General features: G+C 37.4%; 2 protein-coding genes across 4 annotated transcripts in view; both read left to right on the forward strand.

Moving 5' to 3' along the window:
* The first annotated feature begins 353 nt into the window (after window positions 1-353).
* rbm44 (RNA binding motif protein 44) lies at window positions 354-9,048 on the forward strand. Of its 3 annotated transcripts, none has more exons than XM_077215151.1 (18): window positions 354-699; window positions 1,379-1,433; window positions 1,616-1,722; window positions 1,823-1,897; window positions 1,988-2,045; window positions 2,851-2,981; window positions 3,060-4,024; window positions 4,116-4,177; window positions 4,795-4,959; window positions 5,072-5,237; window positions 5,309-5,349; window positions 6,693-6,783; window positions 6,909-6,990; window positions 7,041-7,190; window positions 7,389-7,459; window positions 7,550-7,623; window positions 8,124-8,331; window positions 8,494-9,048. In XM_077215151.1, the coding sequence occupies exons 1-18, from the start codon at window positions 555-557 to the stop codon at window positions 8,770-8,772; spliced, it is 2,925 nt and encodes a 974-aa protein (XP_077071266.1). In that variant the 5' UTR covers window positions 354-554; the 3' UTR covers window positions 8,773-9,048. The 3 variants fall into 3 exon arrangements, with proteins under 3 accessions (XP_077071266.1, XP_077071267.1, XP_077071268.1); XM_077215152.1 differs by having other exon boundaries at window positions 355-699; window positions 7,056-7,190; XM_077215153.1 differs by lacking the exon at window positions 354-699 and adding an exon at window positions 1,013-1,264.
* A 1,136-nt stretch (window positions 9,049-10,184) lies between these two features.
* The window catches only part of itgb5 (integrin, beta 5), a 32,138-nt gene continuing 19,024 nt past the window's right edge, over window positions 10,185-23,298 (forward strand). The window contains exons 1-10 of the mRNA XM_077216590.1: window positions 10,185-10,709; window positions 11,194-11,279; window positions 11,588-11,795; window positions 11,902-12,151; window positions 13,178-13,346; window positions 14,288-14,449; window positions 15,301-15,396; window positions 15,474-15,563; window positions 17,232-17,366; window positions 22,477-22,906. Coding sequence (XP_077072705.1) covers window positions 10,595-10,709; window positions 11,194-11,279; window positions 11,588-11,795; window positions 11,902-12,151; window positions 13,178-13,346; window positions 14,288-14,449; window positions 15,301-15,396; window positions 15,474-15,563; window positions 17,232-17,366; window positions 22,477-22,906 — 1,741 coding nt within the window. The 5' untranslated portion in view covers window positions 10,185-10,594. The remainder of the gene's footprint in view (window positions 10,710-11,193; window positions 11,280-11,587; window positions 11,796-11,901; window positions 12,152-13,177; window positions 13,347-14,287; window positions 14,450-15,300; window positions 15,397-15,473; window positions 15,564-17,231; window positions 17,367-22,476; window positions 22,907-23,298) is intronic.

A 23,298-nucleotide genomic window follows, 5' to 3' on the forward strand; every position in this document is an offset into this window, starting at 1 on the left:
AACTAGAGAATTCATAAGCCTCTCCATAGAGGGCATCTAGTGGTAACACCATGAAATGACATGTTTTATTTTATTTTCTATCAACAGATGGCGCTAATCTGACTTCAAGAATTGGATTTAAAAGACCTAGCCTCTATATTCTGTCTCTGAAATATTGCATTAACTGAATAAATATTTAATTAATTGAACAAATATTTAAAAAAAACTAGGCAGATTTTTTTTTCAATGGCAAAAATTAACCATAATTATTGCATATATTTTAATAAGTAATATGCTCTCAAAATACAAAATAAAATATTATTTAACAAAATATTACATTGGTTTTACTGGGGTGGAGGAAGTTTCATTTTTAGGTGTCCGGTCACTTCCGACCGGGAAGAACAAGTGCTACACCCAAATCATGCACCCAAATGAGGAGCACCTGAGGGCTCCAGATCCATGCTTCGCCTAATTATTAAGAGGGCGCTTTACATGCGCTTAATAGCTGTTTTAAATACTGGTGCAAACAAAGTCTAATGGACTTTTCCTTGAATTGGATAATTTAAGTGTCCCAAATGTGGTATCCTCCACCTGTCGTTTTACCGTTCGTCTTTGAATCTTTGAGTTCCATCGCATATGAGGATCGTTCTACCACAGCCATGTGGCAGCACGTCATTCCTTTTGACCAATATGCATATAATGCCGTGAACGGAATTGCTGGTAAGTCAGACCCCAAAGTACTAGCATTATTGTTGGACTGGGGTTGGTCATTTGTGGTCTCGTTGAGAAAATTGCGTAGCCTATTTTGGGTCATGCTGGGTAACGTTAGACTACATAACCGTCCTCTTTACCCCACAGTAAACGCGGGTTTACCCACTTTCCCCCTATCGCATTTCGTAGTGTTTTGGAAATAGGCAAACGTAGCCTACTAACAAACTGGTTGGTTATTATTTTAATTCATTATCCTAATCAATCATAAACATGTATTATCCTATAGCGGCTGATAATAGGGAAGTATCGCATATTCACTAAGTTAAATAATAATAAAAATAATAACTTTCGCGTCGAAAATAAGGTCAACCTCGACGACATTTTGTGCGCAGTTGCACGCGCATCCTCTGTGAAGGGCGCGCTTCTCAACGGACAACGCCTTAAAATCGGTCAAAATGTTCGACCTAACGAGCTTATAGAGAAGTTATTTATGTCTTAAATGTAAACCAGTTGGACGAAATTTGTGTAATGTCAGATAGGTGCCATTAGTTGACAGAAATGTAGTTAATAGAAGGTTGGTCTTCGTAATTTTTATGTGGTTAGTTTATAGGCCTAACGTTAACTTGTGCATTTTGCGAACCGTTTTTGTTAATGATCTTTTTGCTGAATTTCTTACACATCTCTCAAGGCTTTCACAATGATCCATTGTATACATATGATGGAAGGAAGTTTCTGTTGATGAGGTAAGCAATGGTTGATCAAATGTTAAATGCAAATTAATTTGCTTTAAACGTTCAATAAGAAATTTCACAAATCATATCTATCTTCAGTGTGCTTCCATTTTAAGCATTTACCTTTGAATCAATACAATTTGAAGTATCCCTGTGCCTTGTTACTCTGAGAGAGGTAATTGTGCTTCTTATAGGTCACTGTATGAGCTTGTCTGGGCCAATTTTTACCTGGAACTCAAAGATCCAAAGTTGCTTGGATGGTTCCAATGTTTAACAGCAGAGGACAAGACCTTAATACAACGTAGGGGCATATTAAGTATAAAATAACCATTAATACAAAAAAAAATGTATGGGCAATTTTGGAAATATAGCTATGTGAAATTGTGCTTTCCCATCGACAGAAGAGGGAGGGTATATGCTATTTTTGAAGAAACACCCAGCACTTGAAGTTGCCAGACAGTACGTTTTTGTGAAACGTGAGTTTAGTTGGTAAAACATTAACGTTATATATATTTTTGTCAGAGCAAGCCTTCTGTATAATGTGTAAACATATATTTCTAATTTAGCAAACACCAGAGGAAACGGTGTCCCCCCTCCAACAACTACCGGTATGTCATCAAACAGGTGAGTTTTTAATTTTTGACTTTGTTTCAATTTGCTGTAGTTTGGTGTTCATATGATTTTTATTGCCATTCTGTTTCATGGTTCTTCATGCTTTAATATTTAAGTTATAAAATGTATGATTAATGAAGTCGGTTTATTATTAATAATAAAGTTATTATTATAAAAAAATTTCACTTGGATATGCATGACAATATGGATAATAGTAATATGATAATATTGATAAGACAACAATTACTTTAATGTTATGGGTTTTTAATAAAAAAATAGATCACTGAAAAATAAAATCAGTCATTTTAAATGTTACAAGTGAATTTAGGAATCACAACATTTTAACATGCAGTATGATGAATAGATGTTCATTTTTAGATTTTATAAATAGAAATACTACATTTAACAGTGTTCTTCATGTTTTGAAAATTAAGTGAGCAATAGGCCTAGGCTATATGATGACAAAGGTAATCTAAATGTAGAAAATACGAGAGTGAGCAACACAATTATCAACTGATATGAACATATTTTAAAAATCTGATATCTGCCAATAATCAATATGGAACCTATATCACACATCCTGAAAATTGCCATGAAACTGAATTATGACAGATTTCTTTTTTCTTTCTGCGTAGTGATGTATTGTCCGTTCTAATTTTACGGTTTATTGAAAAAGAAAAATGTAGGTTGGGGACTTGGTTCTATGCATTAGTTGTTGATTGAATTTTGGAGATGTGGCCGTTATGTGGAGGCGCATATATATATATATATATATATATATATATATATATATATATATATATATTGTTTGTTTTAGGTCCAGGTACCCATTATTTTATGGTGCATTTCGGTGTCAAAACTGTGGGACCAGTTGTCCATTTGGTACCAAGAAGTGTAGCCATTGTGGCATTCACATTGCAATTTCAGAGGACCAAGTCTGTGTGTCAGGTAAGATGTTTGAGTCCTTCTGTAGATTTTTGTAACTTCATTAGCAGCTAAAGCACTAATTATTACTTTCTGGTTTAGAGAATGAGAAACAACTTGAGCTGCTGCCAAACAGTGTGAAAGAAGAGCTGAACGTCTTAACTGCCCAAAGTGACGTCACAAAGCAAAATATTAATTTAGGTTGCATGCAGAATACCCTAAACACTCAGAAAGCTACACACGGACAGAGTTTTAATGATAGGAGCCCTGCTGCACATCCTCCTTCATACAGTAAAGGAATGTGTCACCATGCCCAGTGCCTGTCTCAGCTGTGGAAGGAAGTAGAGAACAGGGAGGACACCAAACATTTCAAGGACACAGCAGCCCAGGCGAGCTTCTCCCTTGATATGGAGCTGGATAAGCAGAGTCATGTTCAAAGAAATGACTATGTCCATAAAAATCAACACCAATTGTATGATCACATGGAAAAACCAGATGACCACAATCTGGATCAGGAAGGGATGCCAGAATACTACAGTTTCAGTAGCACCAGCTTGGACCACACCGTATGGAGCGATGGCAGCCGAAGTACGGAGGCAGGCGATAATGATTCAATCATGGCCACCAAAGGCAGTACAGAACTGTCAGATGAACCGTCAGTCGCCACTATGGCCAGTGCTACTTCTGCAAACTCCACTGATTGTTTTTCTTGTCTCAGCAATTCTTTTGAACTGGCTGATGAGTCCGGAGACAGTCATGAAGACCTGCCAAAGAAGCAGGACTCAAGATACGAGCAACCGATAGATGAGGTCAATGTGGGATCTTCCGAATGTGGTACTTCAGTGTCTGTGGACCAAATAATAGATCCCTGTGGTGATTTCAGAGCCTGCTTCACATCTAAATGTGCAATAGAGGTTGGTCAAATCTTCCAGGTGGAAAACGTTGCCGTTGTCACTGACTTGCTAGCTGTCAGCCATGAGAAAGATACACAAACTGTGCAAACGACCACATCTGAAAAGAGCACTATTACTGAAGTCTACATGTCTGACTTGGATGTCCTCACAGAGGTATCATATACAATCATGCGCCTAATGGAGCGCTTGGAGTTGAGATCTTTTCAAATGAGCTGTGAATAATGTACTGATCATTTACTTCTAGGAATTCATAAAACTTAAGGAGACTGAGAAGGAGCTGAAACAGTTAAGGAGTAGAAAGGCAAGGTAATGTGCTGAAAGGGTTAGTTCACTCAAAAATGAATCATGTCATTCCAAAACCTTAAGACTTTTGTTTGTCTTCTAAAAGATATTAATGAAGGCCGAGATATCTGTTTCTCCATTGAAAGTCCATTCCACCAAAACTTTAATGCTTCAAAAACTTAATGAAATGATCAGTTTAAGTATTTTTTCAACTTTAACTGTATATTTTTAATTTAGTGGCTATAAATGTTTCTCAGTGTCATTATTGTAAAAGTGTAAAATGTTGTCCGAACTACTGTAACAAGCTGCGCAAGAGCATTCAGAAATCTGTTGTCATGTGATAAATTTTACTTTCTGAAATTAGAGACTATAGTGATAGCTGTATAGAATTTTCTTTTGTCTTTGAAATTAACAAATTAGAAAAAAATGTCTCCAGTAAGATATTAAACGTCCTGGGGATTTCTAAGACTTTAAGCGCTACTTGAGGAAGACCACTTTGTATTACAGTTATTAGCTTTGTGAAACAGTGCTCCAGTCTTAGTCCACGTACTGCATCAAAACATTTGTTGTTTTTTTATATTTTATTTTTAATTTTTTTAACAACATATATAAAAATGCCAAGAAGTTTTATGTCTTCTCAGCCCTGGTCCTGGTGGTGACCACTGCAGGAGAGTCTGTGGGTGTGACTGTGCCCAGCGAGTGAGAAGAACAGAGCTGCGTCTTCTCGCTCTACAGTTTGTCATGTGTCAACAGCACTGCTGGAGGCGCTACTTCACCTCCCCACTGGGTGAAAGTGCCCATCAAGGGTAAGGGATCGCTCAGGGAAGAGTTTCTATTATGAGAATTCTATAATTTTTCTATTGAGGTATTCGGTCCTAACTTTGAGGTCAGCTATTTTTTTTTTTGTATGTACCTCAGTACTGAGGCCCTGCCGGACAGCATAGCAGAAACTCTGAATACACTACAGATAGATTATCATGAGATGAGGAGACTGATCCTGGCAGGCACTTCTCTGGATGACCTCAGGCCCCTGTCAGTAGATTCTGAAAAGATAACTACAGGGGCAAACTACAGCCCAGCATTGGTATGACCGAATTTGAATTTGGAAATGTATTGTATCAGAGATAAGCAGTAGGTAATAAAGTCTCATTTCAGGTACTTGATGCCCATTTAGACTTATTTGACAGTCCAGGAAGGTAAGTGGTCATGATATGTCAAATAATAATAATCAAAACTAACCGTTTACACACATTGTTTTCTGACTGCTTCTCCTGGTATGAGTTCTTTATTGGAATGCTGAAACATACTGCCGCCACATTACACATTTCACAGCCAGGACGCTGGAGGTATATATTAGCTTGATGGGTATTGCTGTTCAGTCAATTCTTTGCTAGATTTTCAAGTCAAAATCTCCTGGAAGTATCTGCAAATATGTATACACTACCATTCAAAAGTTTGGGGTCAGTAAGATGTGTGTAAAATGTATATTACTTTATTTTTATTCCTGTTCTTTAGCAAGGGTGCATTTAAATTGATCAAACGTGACAGTAAAGACACTTATAATCTTACAAAGTATTCCTACAAATGCATTTTATTTTCTGAGAATCTAAAAAAAAAGAAAGACCACATCTTAAATCATGATTTTCACAAAACATGATTTATGATAGAACATGATTTCTGATGGATCGTGTGACAATGAAGACTGGAGTAATGATGCTGAAAATTTATGTTTGCATCACAGGAATAAATAACATTTTTAAATATAGTAAAATAGAAAACGGTTATTTTAAATATAGTAATATGTCACAATATTGCTCTGGGTTTGTATGGTCATGGGAAAAACCTAGGAAAAGTCATGAAATTTTAAAATAATTCCCAGGTCTGGAAAAGTTTTTGATAAAAGCTAACCGATTTGGAAGAGGCATAAATGTTTCACAAATATAATAGAATGTATATAATAATGTATAAGAATGTTTAATTGATGATATTGGTTGAACAAATTACAATAGCTTTCGTCATGTTCTCTGCGTGGGGTAACGTATTACCCGGTTTCAGCTTATTTTTTATTAAACCACATTACTCTGGTCATTAATTAAAGTTAAGATGCTGTGGTGAATTTGAACAGATGTTGGATGTTTCATGGAATGGTATGTTATGAATATTTATCTCAAAAGTTTATTGGTAAAATGTGAACGAACCTTGATTTAATTTTTTGCTGTGTTTTTTTAACAAATACATGCAGACTTGGTAAGAATAAGAGAATATTTCTAGATTTAAAAAATCTCACCAACCCCCAAACTTTTGAACAGTAGTGTTGATGAATAAATGTATGAATGACACCGTTTTGATCCTGTAGTGCATTCCATTGTGGCTTTTTGTCCCCACATAATATCAGCATGTCTGCCTTTGCAGTGTTTGGTAATGTTCATCACATTATTTATACACTGAATTTTGCTGTTTGATGCACATGAAAAAGTTAATATTTGTGTACGACCTCATACATGTTCAGAAGTGCTAAGTATTCTATGATTCTGCGTAGTACCATTGCAAGTGGTCACAGAGAGGATGAAGAAAGTAAAGAGATGAGAGCACTGAACTCTGAAGTTTGTCAGGACACTGAAGCTGCTCCGGTAGTTCATTCACATACTTCCATTCCATTTATTTGATAATTGTGATTAATTAATAATTGTACCTGAAATGTATGAGTCTGTTACATTTTAGAATAGTCAGTACAGTGTTTGTTCTCTCTGAATAGGATGAAGCAAAATGTGATGGCAACAAGAGAGATAAAGTCTTTTCACACAAGAAGCCAGGAGGTTCCACTGAGACAACCCCTGGTATGAATATCAGATTGAAGAAAGAGAAATAAACTGGAATCGTATTACAGTGTTTTATATGGTAGGTGCCATCAAGGATCCAAATGGCAGCGAAGCTTGGTTTGATGCAGAGGAGGAACTTGGGTCTCCAAATCAAGATGGAGAAACTGAGAAACTGATTGAAAAGAGCGAAAATATGAACTACAAAATGAAGCACAAAGGTGTAGTAGGTTGATTGAAACTTTAAGTGATAGTGATGTCGAGTGAATCTCTTTCTCCTTTCAACAACACCCATTAAGGTCTGTACTTAGAAGTGCAGTTTGAAAACTCAAATACTGTTCTGGAAGAAAGCCTCATTGCTATTGGCTGTTTGATTTGGTTGACTAAATAATCTTTGATAAATAAATACTTTTTCACAGGGACTGATGAAGATGATTCAAAACAAAGTTCCATCTTGTGCATTACATGTTTGCCAGACAATGTCAGTGAGGTAGGGTGCCCACAAATGTAAGCTTTTCAGTAAAGTTCATTATGGCCTCTAGAGGGCAGCAGACACCACTAAATGTTGTGTTTTCTATAGCATGAAGTGCTGCTTTGGTTTGAGAAGTACAATGCTACGAATGTCAGTATGTCCACTTTCAGCAACAATATGAGGTAAGCATTCTCAACATGCTGAATTGATCCCTCATCTGCCCAAGAGCTAAGATTAAACACTGGTTCAAAGTTACAAAATGGCAATAAATAACATCATTAAATTTAGTATTTACTGCATTACTATTTAACAATCTCCATAAATATGATCAACTTTGACTACTCAGTGGGCAAACCGTTTAGGTTAAGGAATGTATCAGTGTAAATAAGCACTGAACATTCTCTTAAGGTTTCTAGCTGGAAAACCGGTGTAGATTTCTAGTTGAACTAGAATGATTACTCATGATCTAATAGTACCTGGGCAATGACAAGAACTTACAGCTCTACACCCATACTGTGATGCTTATAGTTAAACTGGCAGTAGTATACTTTAAGTCACAATCTTTATTTTTACATCAATCTTTATAGACTCTGTAGTAATGCTGAATGCTTGTAGTTCCAGACTTCCAAGCATTGTTAGAGATTATATTTAATGAACTCTAATCTTGTCTGTACTTCTGTAGGGCAGCTATTGTTTATCTAAAGAGCCCCAGCGACGCCAAGGCAGCAGTTGAAGATCTAAATGATCGCTCCTTCCAGGGTCACACTGTCCAGGTGAAGCAACTCTGTCGGCCAGCTGAGCCTACACTGAGCGATCCGTCTCACAGCACCTCAGAAACTGCAGGGGGTGGACTGGGAACTAAGGGCGGAACCTACAGCCCATCACATGGAGTAAGTAGGAAGTGGCACACATTTTAGAAGTTGCTTTGTCCAGAACTAGTTAGATTTCAGTCACTGTATGGATTTGAATACAGTTTCTTTAAATTGCTAAGACCACTTTTGAGTTTCTGTTCCAAACCCTTGATATCTGTCACGCTTATGTTTTTGACTCAGGGGCTGCGTTGTAGTGTGGACAGGTTGACCAATGTGTGCGAATCTCCTACAGCCTCTGGTACATGTGTGCCACAGCACTATGCCACAATGGGAAGCTTTGACACAATCATGGCCCGGTTGTCGGAGCGCCATCCAAACATAGGCCGCCAAAGGATCGTGGATGCCCTGCTGGAACTGCGGGCCCAGCATCAGGGCTTCCTCAGTGGCCTTCCATTGAGATCTATAGTGGATATGACCTCTGAGCTTCTCACACAGGCCTCTACCCCCACGTGTATTTGAGTTTGTGCTGTTTTAATCAGTGGTTCGTTCCCTGACCAGTATGATTGGATTTCACTCGTCAGTTCCATTTTTGCAACAAACTTTTATGTTATATAAACATTTCATTGTAATTTGTTGTTCCCAACACCTCCTCTGAGTTGAATGCTTATCCTGGAGGTGGAGGAAATAAGAGTTTTTGAATTTCAGGTTTTTCAGGTTTTTAGCTCTGCTATTACCAGAGTTATGATAACTGATAAGTTTCCTTGTGTTTCTTAAATAAAACTATTTTCCTGTGCATTCTTTAATGATTTGATTAGTGCAAAAACAGGCCAAGTTTAAAGCTACACTGTTTAAGTTTGATCATTTTAAGCCAGGTGTGCAAGACCCTTTGGCAATTGTAAAAATGGCCAGTGGTGAATGAACTTATGTCACTCCTGTCAGCTCGGGTAAAACCAGAACAACCTTATATTCCTTGAGCTACCTAATACTACTTCCACAGCTCTCATTGTAGAACAGGTGGTGATGTAATTAGTGATGGTCACATGACTGCTGACTCCACTGGACGAACTTTCCAAGCCAGGTCTTAAAGGACTTCGGTATTTAATATACTACTGACGTATCAAACATATTTATAAAATGCTCAAATCTAATTTCATAAGGTGAAGAAGCATACTGCAGCCTGCAGTTTTTCATGATTTATCAGTTTAATGTGAGATTTAGGTTTAAGAGCAAATTCTAATTTGCTAAAAAAAAAAAAAATCCATAACAAAGAACCCGCACTGATTACTGTGGCAAACTAATTAAAGGGTTTAAATCATATATAATATAGAGACTAGATGCCGTATTGGCCGCTGTGGCGCAAGAAATGCGGCCGCCATCTTAAACCGGTCATACTGCTATTTGCGTTGCATAGCAGCAGTAGATGCCAGAGCACTGTGCATGCAGCATATTCCTGCTCAAATCGGCGGACCATCACTCGGGGATTACTTTTCACAAGTAACATTTAACATTACCGTACTATTGGTTGTGTTTTGTGAGCAAAATATTCAATGTGTCCTGTATCGTGTATGACCTTTGCAGCAAAAAAACCCCGCGTGAAAATCAGTTCGGTATTCAGTGAGATATGATAAATTAAATGCTTGGCAGCTCGTTGCACTTGCCAAACAGATTACGCGGAGCGGGTGACCGGTTTAAGATGGCGGCCCCACGGCTCGTCCGCGCAGTAGCGGTCGATAGGGCGTCTATCTATATGATGTCTATGGTTTAAATGTTTCTGTCGCTTTCTTGTTTCCCCTCAAACATTACCGTCCTTTCCTTTGATTGGTAACTACATTTGAATGACCTGTTAATTGTCAAATCTGAGGAAGTCGCCCCTACTAGCCAATCCCGGTTGCAGAGGGCGGGACTTGTCTGAAAACTTATTGGGAAAAAAAAGTCCTGTCTCGTTTCCCATGGGCGGAGTTTTAATGTGAGGGACGCGGCAGGCACTCAACTACTGAACTTTCACGCCGAAAACAACCGGAGGATGGATAAAAACAGCATGTTCACGAAATGTAAATGTTCTTGCGACTGAAGATTTGAAAGCCAATAATGGATGCAGCGCAGGCTGAATTATTGCAGTGGACCTCAGACAGCGCGACTGTCGCGACAGTAACCATAACTTCGAATGTGGATTATTGTTCAGACGCCTCGGATTTTACTCATGTATTTACCAATGCAGTTCTCTAACTTCAGTCATGAATGTGCCACTGTGATGTGGAGAGAATGGACAAAGAGAAGATCTCAGCCACTCACTATATAAAATAATACAGTCTTTTTATACAATTGGACAAAAACTCTTTTGATGTTGAACGGGGTTTTGCTTTTGCAAGGAATAATGTGGAAACTTTGCCCATTTACACGTCACCGGGCTCTTCTAGTTTACATTGTCTTGGAAATGTTTATTCACAGCGTCAAGGGTAAGTATAAGTGCAGTGTTTAATGAAAGCACAATAGCATCGCCAGTATTTAACTCAAGGGACTACTTTAGTTGAGATAAATAAACTTGCATCTCTAATCTTGAGGACCAAATACGAAAAACAATTTAATACATAGCCTACCAGATTAGTAAATGCTGATAAATAAACAGATGTGAATGTTTGAAAGTAAATAATAAATGCATATAAATTGTATTATTTTTTTATTGACTGATTTACTCAATAGTTTCTGTAATAATTAATTGCATTTATTTGTTTATTTCATTTATTTGTTTTTATTTCTCCATTATGATAACGAGAGGTCAGTTTGTCCTAGTTACTTTTCTGAGCAATTCTGTGTCGTTATTGCGACGCTTCTCTTGCTTGTAGTAGTCCTCAGTTGTGAGTGTCTAGATGAAAGAGTCTAAATTATGCGCAAATTCATAATTCCTGTTTGACTTGAGTTGGACTCTCTTTTTCCCTCTAGGTCTTAATGTTTGCATGAGCGGCAGCGCCTCATCTTGTGAAGAATGCTTCCTGATTCACCCGATCTGCGCCTGGTGCGCGCAAGAGGTGCGTGCGCCCACACTCCTGCCAGACATTGGCTGACACTTGATTTGAGTGTGGCTGTGTCGCACTCTCAAACTACTGAGCTGCATACCTAGACGGTATTATAGGCATCACAGACTCATTCAAATGTCGTATTTTTAGGCAGACAAGCCACTGATTTATTCATTGTAATGCACTTGAACTGTCGACAGGTTACTAAGAGCATTAGTGCTCTATTTCCCTGCATTTGTGGGTTTGCTCATTTATTTAATGGTTTCCTTATATTGCTTAGAGATTGCTTAGATAGTGATCTTTCTTTTTCCCTGATTCAGGACTTTGGACAGGCCAGAACTCTCACCACACGATGTGACTTCAGCCAGAACTTATTGAAAAGAGGATGTGATTCTCCTTTTATAGAGAATCCCAGGAGTGTCAGCTCTCAGTTGCTGAGCAAACCCCTGAGCTCCAAAGGTTCTGGGGTGACCCAGTATGATGTCATCCAGATATACCCACAGAAGATCTCTCTCAGCTTAAGGCCTGGTATGCATCTGCTGATAGATTTAGAGGAGAAAAAGAATGAAATAAAATGTTTGTAGATCAATTTATATGGTCTGTTAATGTAGAGACTCTTACTTCCATTCTTCAGGTGACCAGATTTCCTTTGAGGTACAAGTGCGCCCTGTGGAAGACTACCCTGTTGATTTGTACTACCTGATGGACCTCTCGCTCTCAATGAAGGACGATCTGGACACAATCCGCAACCTGGGCACCAAACTGGCTGAGGAAATGAGGAAGCTCACAAGTAACTTCCGCCTTGGTTTTGGCTCCTTTGTGGATAAGAACATCTCACCCTTCTCCTACACAGCCCCCAAGTACCAGGACAACCCATGCAATGGGTAAGAGATATCTCTGACAGATCTGTGATGAGCTGTATCAGATTTGGGATTGGATTTCCCTTTGTTATGCAATGAAAGAAACTGAATGGAAGGAACAGCTACTTGTTGGTGAGAACAGTTTGCAGACACTTTCTCATCTGGGGAAGTGAATGTGTATTAATTTATTTATCTTGTATTACTAAAAACAGCCCTGCTTTGGCGTAGCCTTGTCTTGGAGAAAAGTGCATCATTGAAAATTCAACAGCCCTTGGCATGTCACAATTTTGAACTTATCCCAGGTCTTATGTCACACTCAAAAGTCAAAACTTAATCTAGTGCAGAGAATCCTTTAAAAAAATCCTGCTGTCACTGGTGGCTATCACTCTGATCCTATGTAAAATAATGGTAGACTGAAAAGTGTGACAGAGCAGATTGAGGTTGCAAAGCCAGTACAGCACATGTCCCAGGAAGCTATTACTCCATGCAGCCTGCAGCCCATCATGCATCAGTGGCCTTGTAGGTTATGCACTCAGCCCTCTTGAATGCTCACTGTACCACAACCGAAATCATAGGAACAGACAATGTCAACAAGCTTGTCCCTTGTTCTGCATCTAGTAAACCTCAAATATTATTTAAAATTGAAATAAAGTAATAAAATTGTTTTTCATTTAGTAATATATGTAACCTAAAATGGTGTCCATTAAAATTCTAGTTAAAATTGTCATTTTCTTTTCTATGTATTTGGACTTTGCATTATTTATTTATTTATTATATATATATATATATATATATATATATATATATATATAAACCTGACATGGTATTTGTGTTATTTTCATTAATTTAATGCATTTAATTTAAAGACTATTTACTATGTTTGAACATACTAATATTATATACATTTAAATAATTTATAGACATTTTTTTTTGTTCTGAATTTTGAATAGTAGTATGATATCAAAAAGCACAATATTAGGATTCATTTAAGTTATGTTTTCAGTATTGCTATTTAAGCTCCTGGTGTTTATCGTTCCTCTCTTATTACAGATATAAGTTGTTCCCAAACTGTGTCCCCACATTTGGCTTTCGTCACCTCTTGTCTCTTACGGACGAGGTTGATCGTTTCAACGAGGAAGTGCAGAAGCAGATGGTGTCGCGTAACAGAGATGCACCAGAGGGGGGGTTTGATGCCATTCTGCAGGCTGCAGTTTGCAAGGTAAGCAGTCTGTCAGGACTGGTCGTTTTGCTGCTTTTTTGACTCCTTCAACTCCCTATAGGGACACCAAGCCTGTCCAGCAAGGTTTAATGAAAAGAGAGAACGACTCTTGACACATCAGATATCCTTATTTTGCTTTGATGTGTGAGTTTTCTAAGAAGAGATACAGGTGTGTCTAAGACTTAAAAGGGACATGCTAATATTGCCTTACATCATAGGCTGTAAACATATTTGCTTTGCCATGAAAGGCACAATCACAGCATGCATGAGAGAAAGAGACTGTGCGGTTTACGCTGAATGAAAGAGGAGAGCCTTGCCCATTTATCCGCTATACGTGTTATTTGTTTGTGAGACTAATGAGATCTTGTGTTTAGTGTTGAATTTGCCATGTGTTTCTAAAGAACAGGTTAGCAGGTGCTGTCTGCTAGATTGTGTAGATTTTAGGTTAAAAAATATATATGAATCTATGAACTGTGGCTAATCACCAATCACCCCCTTTTGCCTTAAATTAACTTTGAAAAAGAAATTGAAATGGTCCTATGTTGACATGAATGTTTAAAAGTATCTATTTAGTCTTTAAATTAATGAGGCCATAAAAGCTGCATGCATAATAAAAATATATATAAAAATGATGAAAGAATTAACAAAATGCTTCACAAATGTATTACATCTATTTCTATAAAATTATCTTTTATGCATGTTTTATTTGAAAAACGCTGATAATGTCCATATGTTGATCCATATTCTGACAACTGTAATATAACTGAACTGATCCATCAACTATAAATACAACTGTAAACTATATCCATCAACTAACAAAAACAACCAAATTGGAATAATTATTAAAATAAAAATCACTGTGTAACAATTAAATGAACATGGTATAGAGATGCAAAAAGATATAGACTGGTATAAATGAAAGCATGGTGTCATTGTGGCAGGAGAGGATTGGCTGGAGGAAAGAAGCCTATCATCTCCTGGTGTTTGCCACCGATGACGTCCCTCACTTGGCTTTGGACGGCAAGCTCGGTGGACTAGTGCATCCTCACGATGGACAGTGTCACCTGAACGACAAGAACGAGTACAGCGCTTCAACAAAGATGGTAAAGCTTTTACACCACAAAACTCTGAACCACACAAATGATCAGTCTTCAAATGTAAAGACTACATGTTGTTTTGCTTTGGATAAATGAACGGCAGACTCTCTGAATTAGCTTGTTTTATTTAAACATACTTAATAACTAATTTCTTGCCCTTAACTTCCATCAGCTATAAATGCTTGATGATAACGCATAATGATTGTCTGAAATGCTTGGTTAAAACCTCAGCAGGTCTGTGTTTGCTGAACAGCATAACAAAACCTTCAAAGGCATTGCAGATAATTCAGTTTTAATGGGAAGCTTTTATGCACTTATTGTTTCCCTTCACCATATGATGTCTCGAAAATTCATAATTTTTTTTTATGGTTTTGAACTGGATAAATTGTTATTCCCCATCTATGTAAAAGTGCAAGAATAGATGCGGTGCTCGTTTAGCAGTTTGGTCTCCATCCAAAGTAGCTGAAAGTTTTGAGAGTGAGAGAGATTGCTCAGACAGAAGGTAAACAAACAAAAGCAGTGTGTGTCTTCTACTGCAAACTAGGATTTAATATTTATGCATCTTGTTCTGTAAGGAAACGTAACTCAAATGTGTTTAACGCATCGATGATCCTTGGTTTAAGAGCTTAAAGAGATACAAACCCCCTGGATACTCAGGCAGTTTTGCAGAGAACGCCTGTAGCTGTATTCAGAGGAAATGGGTGGAAGGATAACGGAAACCGTGGAGGGGAATCAGAAGAGCGATGACTTCCTTTTGCAAACTTCCTGACAGAAAGAGGAGGGATCTGGGCTGCAGGGAGTGAGGGATCGCTTGAATGTATCTTACTGATAAATGGACATGTGGCGTCTCTCCACAGGATTACCCTTCACTCGCTCTACTTGGAGAGAAACTGGCTGAAAACAATATTTTCCTCATCTTTGCAGTGACCAAAAGACACTATGTTCTTTACAAGGTACCTCTCGTTCCTCATAAGCTATATTGATTGATGTTGAGCTGTTTTTGTTTTGTTTAATGTATTTTTACCCATAGAATCTCACTGCGTTGATCCCAGGGACTACAGTGGAAATTTTGGACCAAGACTCCAAAAACATTATTCAGCTAATTGTGAACGCATACAATGTAAGTTTATAAACGCAACACAGTTTGACTCAATGACTCAAATATTTATATATATAAAATATTTATACTATTTATTCACCACCTCCAACCTAAAACATCATTCTGTGCCCCTGTAGTCCTATTTGAAACACAGGTAGCATGTGCACATAAAAGAAAATGTGCTCTTGGTGACCCCAAGACTGACCCCTTCATGCTTTTCTTTCCTTTCAAGATTGTAGAATGTGTATTAAAAGGTTCAGAGTTTAATCTGTGATGTATAGTGACATCCCATTATGAATGCACGGTTCATTTTCAGGCAATGTGGTCAACACACTTCAGAGTCAGGCAACTGTTTTATCAACACAACAGCATTGTAATAAATAACCATCACTTACCTAAAGTATTCTATGTAAATTGATTCCAGTTTAATTGGCAACCAAATTAATTCCCCCTGGTTTTCAGTCAATAAATTGTTAGAAATTGAATTAAAAACAGATGATGTTATGGAGTTTTTAGTTTTTTTGCTGTGTCTTCACTGTGTGATCACATGATAACATAAGATAAGGAATTTCCTGTTTTTGTCATTGCAGAACATTTGATGGGCTCGTCCATGTGTTTGCTTTAGTTCACACAGTAAGCTTTGTAGTCTGATATTTCTGGCTTGTGAAGATCTGATACTCTGTGTTTGTTACTGCATTGGAAGATCGCTGCTGTGGTTCAAGAAATGGTCTTGAAAGATGTTCTTTGGCTGAAGAGCTTGTTTTATTCTGTAGCTATATATTGGAGGAAATTTTTACTCCAGCCTTTTTTATTTAACCTTAAATTAAACAAGATCATGTGGGTAACATGAAAGACTACATATACCACAGTTGAAAAGTTTGGAGTCAGTACAATATTTTTTTTTTAAATATATATATATATATATATACTTGTATTCCACAAGGACACATTAAATTTGTAAAAGGAGGCTTAGGTTATAAAAGTATAAATTTGGGAGCTCTATTCATTAAAGAATCCTGAAAAAAATTATCATGGTTTCCACAAAAATATTAAGCAGCACAACAGCTTTCAACGCTGATGATAGGATCATGTGAAACTAAAGACTAGAGTAATGATGCTGAAAATTCAGCTTTGCATTCACAGGAATACATTGGTTAAACTGTATTGAAACAGAAATCAGTTATTTTACAAACATTTCACAATATTACAGTTTTTACTGCATATTCAAATAAATGCAGCCTTGTTGAGCATAACAGACTTCTTTGAAAAAATAAATAAACATACTGACCCCAACCTTTTGAATAGGAAAAGTAGATTCACTGGACACTGGGGGGAAAGAAAAATGAAATAATCAATTTGTGACTTATGACAAACACTTACCAAACATCAAGTTAGGGTTTGACCCAGATGATCCAATTTCTCATCTCTCCTGACTGTCAGTTTACACCAAAATACCAAAGTCTATGATTATTGTTATGGATATGATCTATTTTGGTGGTTTTCACTGATAGTATTTTATCAAAGAATATGATTGAAAGTTTGTGGTTTTACATTTTAAAGCATTATAGAAACCATATATATATAATTCTGGAACATCTCCATTACCTTTCAAACTGTTACTAGCGAATGTTGGATTGTTTTGTTTTTTGGATCATTTGCTTGATTTTTGTTTTCTTTTTTTTCATGTAGAACATCAGGTCGAAAGTTGAGCTGAGCGTGTGGGATCATCCTGAAGATCTCAGTCTGGCCTTCACCGCCACCTGCCAAGACGGCCAACCCCTGACTGGCCTCCGCAAGTGTGCTGACCTCAAAATTGGTGACACTGTTAGTACTTTATATTTGATCAAATCATGCTTGTGCCTTTTACAATTTTTTTTTAAAATGAATCACAGTTGATCCTGTCTCTCAGTCTGCAACCTGAGTGTATGAGTTCTTTGGCAAGGAGCTCAGATCTTATTTTTACCTCTTGGATGAAGCACAGTGTTCTGTATCCTGTTGCCTAATACTACTAAACTGTTGGTAGTTGCATTCTTAAGGAGGATGTAGAGAAAGTTTCCTAAATGTTCAGATCATGTTTACACAGTTTGAAACTTTTTTTTTCTTCCCCCATTTGGCCTTTGTTGACCTGGATATAATGCCCTGGATATAAAAGCAACACATTTTCTTTCACTATCTTTAAGGAAGTGAAAGAGAGTTTATTCTAGAGCATGACTTTTTTTTTTTCATCTCAAATTGTAAATTTGGCCACATTAACGCCAGAGGATCTAGTATTTGAGTCTTTGAAAACTAAATGCATTGACATGAAGATTTCAAACACTAAGCACAGAGGCTGGCCATTTACAGATAATTGGTATCTCAGTGGTTTTCAGCAGGTCTAGGAACATGGCTGAAATCACACACATTCAAGCATATTGTTTAGCACTTCCTGTGTTATAGAGTAGACTATCTGTTGTTTGCTTATGATAACATGCAGGATTTGAATAACATGCCGTGGTCCGCACTCTCATGCCATTATGCAGTGTCAGCCACAGCAGACTCGCTCTCTGTTTAGAGTGAAAGAGATGAAATTTCTTAGAGAGCCCTTTCAGAGTGTTATGGTAAATACATTTTACAGTATCATAGCACGCAGATTATTGAAGCAATCAAGACCACATGTTGTATCCAACAGTGCTTGTTTAATTAACGGTTACTCTGAAAGAATGCTTTTTATTTTTCAGTGTTCACAAGGTGATGGTGTTTATTGTCATTGTTGGATCTCCCATACATTCTTAATTAGATGAACATTGTAAAACTTCTATAGCAATACTTGGTACATGTCACCATGCAGTGATCTGACCCTCCAGTTTCTCCTGTACCATTCCCATTCTGCCTAATTGAATGTTGAGAATGAGCATAAAAGGAATAGTGGAGGGGTAGAACTGAATAACCACAATGAATGGAGCAATCCAATTTTCTCTGGCTGCTCCAATCGGCTGGGATCTTTTTGTCTCATCCACGAGGGAAAGTTGTCACACCGTGCCCGAGTGTCAATCATGCCTTTTAGAAAGGGGGGCACAACCCAAACAGAATCCCTTGTATCACAGTCCTCCACCAAACCCTCCGTGGAGTCGGATGCTGCATTTCAATGGGCTCGCACAATAGCGCTGAGCTCTTTTGGGCGAGGAGCTGTGGAAAAACACGGGCCTTAGATACAGAGGCAGTAGCCCAGATTCTAAAGTTAAGCTTAGATTCCTTTCACAGAAGTGGTTTCAAGTCCCTAGAGACTACTAAAATGTCCCATACACAATACATTGATCTAATCCTATATAAAGCTGGATGGTGTCCCAGGAGACATCAGTTTACTTTAGGATAGACTTTGTTTGCCATGGATTTTTAAAGCTTTGCTCACTGTTTTGCAAATACGAGAACACTATGGAATGTGGTGGGTGTTTTTGTACAGGCAGGAGCAGTGATGGCTCTTGTGTTTTAAAGTGCAAAACGATTGATTATACACACACACACACACATACTATATATATATATATATATATATATATATATATATATATAATATAGATTGCTTGTGCATTTTAATTATATAATCCAAATGCTTTATAAGAAAAGTAGCCTTTTTAAAATATATTTTATATAGTAATAAGTAAGTGACAATGTATATCAAGCTGGGAATCATAAGATAAAACCGAACAGGGTGATCAGGAGATGTTATTTTAGGATTATCCAGGTGTTATTTTTTGTATTTTTTAAATAATAGTTTTTTTTTATAGTTTTTATTGATAACTTTTACAATTGGCTTTTATTTTTGGTTTTCATGAAATTTTAGTTTAGTACATAGAAATGATGTGCTTTAGTAATTTAAAAAAAACAATAATGACAATTTAGGTTCAATTAATTAATTATTAATATATATTTTAGTTTTATAGCACAGTGAATACTTCACGTCAAGCTATAGATTTCTTTTTTTCCTGGCAGCCTCTCTTCGTGTTATTATCTGCTGTTAGCATTCTTACTGCATGCTCAGGCACAGCATGCCAGACTATGAAAACCATCAAACCTGCCATTCTGACTGATGCTTCAGTTTATTGTCATATATTCAGGACTTCTGCTGCTCTGCCTTTAGGGCTTTCACAAACTACTTCTGCAAACACATGGATCAGTTTTGGATCATCACTAAATGTAGAACGTTGGCAGTGTTTTCCCAAGTCTTCGATAAGTTTATCAGTATGCAGTATACAGTTTTGGCCATTGATGGCTCATTATGTGTCCTCTTCCTCTGCCCAACTACACAGATTTCATGGAGTTTTCTAATGCCGTCTGTCTTTATCTAATTGTTGCCATGTTCTTGTGACTCAAATGTCTCCTTAATCCAATTCTGCAGTTCATTGGCTCATTGAGGAAAAACGTCTTCTTTCTGGGCCTTTGCCTGACCCCTGATTTTTCCTCTTTTTTGTGATGCCTTTCAGTGTGGTCTTTAAAGGAGTAGTTCACTTTTTAAAAAACTTTTTCTGATAATTTACTCACCCCCATGTCATCCAAGATGTCCATGTCTTTCTTTCTTTAGTTGAAAAAAAAATTAATGTTTTTGATGAAAAAATTCTAGGATTTTTCTCCATATAATGGACTTCATTGGGTACCAAACGGTCTGAGGTCCAAATGACAGTTTCAGTGCAGCTTCAAATGGCTTTAAACGACACCAGACGATGCATAAGGGTCTTATCTTGTGAAACGATTGGTCATTTCAAAAATAAATAAAAAAGTTTAAGTTTTATAAGAACAAATGCTCGCCTTGCTCTGTTCTGTGATGCACGTTCGTGACTCTCCTGTTCGAACTCATTCATCAAAATGAAGAAATCTATGATTCATGATGCTGAAAATTCATCTTTACTATTACAGGAATAAATTACATTTTAAAATCTACTAAAGTTGAAAAGTTATTTTAAATTTTTATAATATTTCAAAATATTACATTTATTTTCATTGTGATTTTGTGATCTCTTATGTATAAATTATTTATACAATTGCATTACTGCAAATTAAGACAAGCTTGCAGATGTAAATTGAGCAAACAACAACAAAATAAAAACCAACAAAGGACAGGTGCAAAACATTAGCAATTATTCATCATTACAATAACAGTTGGTATGCCAGTAGCCTACAAGAACCTTTTCCACATGAATAGTTCAACAGTATAAAAAAGTACACTGGTACAAAAATAGACATTTTGAATAATTAGCACATTTTCTTGCTTGCCTCCCATTTGTCAGGTTTTCACTATTTGTACACTAAAATGTGTTGGTTTCACTTTATTTTGATGGTCCCTTTAACACATCCTGTTGACTATAAATAACGTTGCACCTAAATGTCTACTAACTCTCATTAGAGTCTTATTAGAGTATTAGTAGACTGGTTAGGGTTAGAATAAGTTGACATGTGATGGTCCTCCAACAGACATTCTTACTGACTATAACTTTGCAACTACAAGTTAGCAGATATTAAGCAGACATTCTTCTAATATTCTAATGAAAGTTAGTTGACATGTAGTTGCAAAGTTACTTATAGTTAACAGATTGTTCAAAAGGGACCATAAAAAGTTACTTCGCTGTAGATAAACCAGTGCTATCAAATTTACAACAACCCCTTTTCCATTAAAATAACTTTGTTGACAGGCTTAGCCCTTCATTGTGATTTAAGGGTACATGTGAGCCTCTGGTCTACCTCCATCAGTATGACCCTCTGTGGGCCAGTGTTCGGCTCTGAGCTTTGAGCTCTCGGGTCTGGAGGGCTCACTGATCTGAAATGCTACTTCAAAGCATTCAGACTCAGCATGTTGGGCTTGTCCTCTCCCTTGGGTGGTTCTGAATCAAAGGCCAGCCAGACTACATGTTTTAAGGGTGTCGGGTTCTCTGCTCCTGAGGATCCACACATGAAGTTTTCTCCCTTCTGGGAAAAGAATTGATAAACTGATAAATGTTTTTTGCATTGCATGTTGCATAATTCCAGTGCAATTGTATGAAACCATATCTCAAGTGAAATACTAAATCTGAGAAATGAGTTTCATCTCACCATTTGACCAGAAATTGACTGATTGTAGATCAAGTCTTGGCTAGTCTGGATGAAACCTCTTCTAGACTTCCTTCCTCTGGGTGGGCATCATCAGGATGGAGTCTGTCTTTTCTCTGGTCTGATGGTCTAGCATTAATCTGATAGCTATGATCTACATCAGTTACTGAACCCTCTTATCTTCAGCGATAAGGTCATACATGACACCAGGAAGAGAACTCCCTTTTCTTTGAGTTAGCATTTTTTTAACATTTCATCCCAAAATTAATGGGTTTTTTTAATGGGTTTTTAGTTAAGTGCCTGAAAGTCTGTGGTGAACACAAGTTCAAGATTTTTTTTCTCATTTTATTACACAATATAAAATTTATCATTAGTGATTTTTTTGTTATTATTTTACAAGTGGCTAAATGGGACTACAGACATTATTTTAATGTCATCACCAAGCACATAAGCTCATCAACTCGCTGTTCATCCTCTCACTAAAGGCTTGTTGTGTTTATACTCATACTGTTCTTACTCGAACTCTCCAACTTGTTGATTTTAAATAAATATTGAAAGAGTTATCAGAAGCTTAGTGATTGTGTAGTTCGTTTATATTCATATACTTCTGGACATTTGTATTTAGGGCTCAACATTCATTGTTCATCTGTGTAGATTGTCTTGATGAACAAAACATGCAAGAATCAAACTTTAGTTTGTCACAGAGCTTATTTTTTGCAATAATCCAAAAGTCAAAGGAAAGATCCTGCTGGCTTTTTGTCATGGGAACCAGGGTGATGCTAACTTCCAGGTTGGCCTACAAAATTATGTCATCCCTGTCATTTTTTTGTGTATTTTGCCTTAAATACAAGAAAATGAGTTGTCTGCTTTCTTGCAGGTTTCCTTCAACATAACTGTAGATGCTCGAGGATGTCCTCCGAAAGGCACCAAGAAGAGATTCACCATCAGGCCTGTTGGTTTTAAAGACCGCCTGGAGGTCTCTGTGGACTACCGTTGTGATTGCAGCTGCACGTATCACACAGATCCCAACAGTAGCCGCTGCAACTCCGCCGGCACCTACAGCTGTGGGATGTGTCGTTGTGAGCCTGGCTACCTGGGTGCCCGCTGCGAGTGCCAGGAGGGTGAGGTCGACTACCAGCACTTCAGTGCCTGCCGTGAGGCCGAGGGCAAGCAGGTGTGCAGCGGCCGCGGAGAATGCAGCTGTAACCAATGCCTTTGCTATGAGTCCGAGTTTGGCAAAATCTACGGCACCTTCTGCGAGTGTGACGACTTTTCCTGTGCCCGACACAAAGGCACACTGTGCTCAGGTAAGATGAATTAAATCGCTTTTTTGGTCGTCACAGTGTATTTCAAAGAAATCTTTGCACCTTAGTTCCAAAATACAGTTCAACCTCCACCTTGCAAAGTGCATTGAATTATCAGTACAAGTTATGTCCATATACTAGTTTTTCAGCATTGTCTCAAGGCATTTGCCCATTTGGCTTGCCCATGGGCCTCTTTGGATGCCACAGGGGTATAGACATCATTTCAGAAGTGAGGGGGACAACAAAAAGTCAAGTGTGATACCGGTTTACTCTAACCTTTGTCTAATTGAAAGGTTTCTATATATATATATATATATATATATATATATATATATATATATAATTGGCTAAGAAAGTAAATGCACTGCTGAACAATAACCAATCATTTGTGTTCT

Source organism: Siphateles boraxobius, unplaced genomic scaffold, assembly GCF_051911475.1.
Source record: "Siphateles boraxobius isolate OS27281-9 unplaced genomic scaffold, OSU_SipBor_1 7, whole genome shotgun sequence".
NCBI lineage: Eukaryota > Metazoa > Chordata > Actinopteri > Cypriniformes > Leuciscidae > Siphateles > Siphateles boraxobius.

Coding starts and splice junctions, on each gene's coding strand:
- rbm44 (XM_077215151.1), top strand. CDS start 555: ATGTGGTATCCTCCACCTGTCGTTTTACCGTTCGTCTTTGAATCTTTG. Junction 5,238..5,308: donor CAAACTACAGCCCAGCATTG/GTATGACCGAAT, acceptor GTCTCATTTCAG/GTACTTGATGCCCATTTAGA. Junction 8,332..8,493: donor CCTACAGCCCATCACATGGA/GTAAGTAGGAAG, acceptor TTTTTGACTCAG/GGGCTGCGTTGTAGTGTGGA.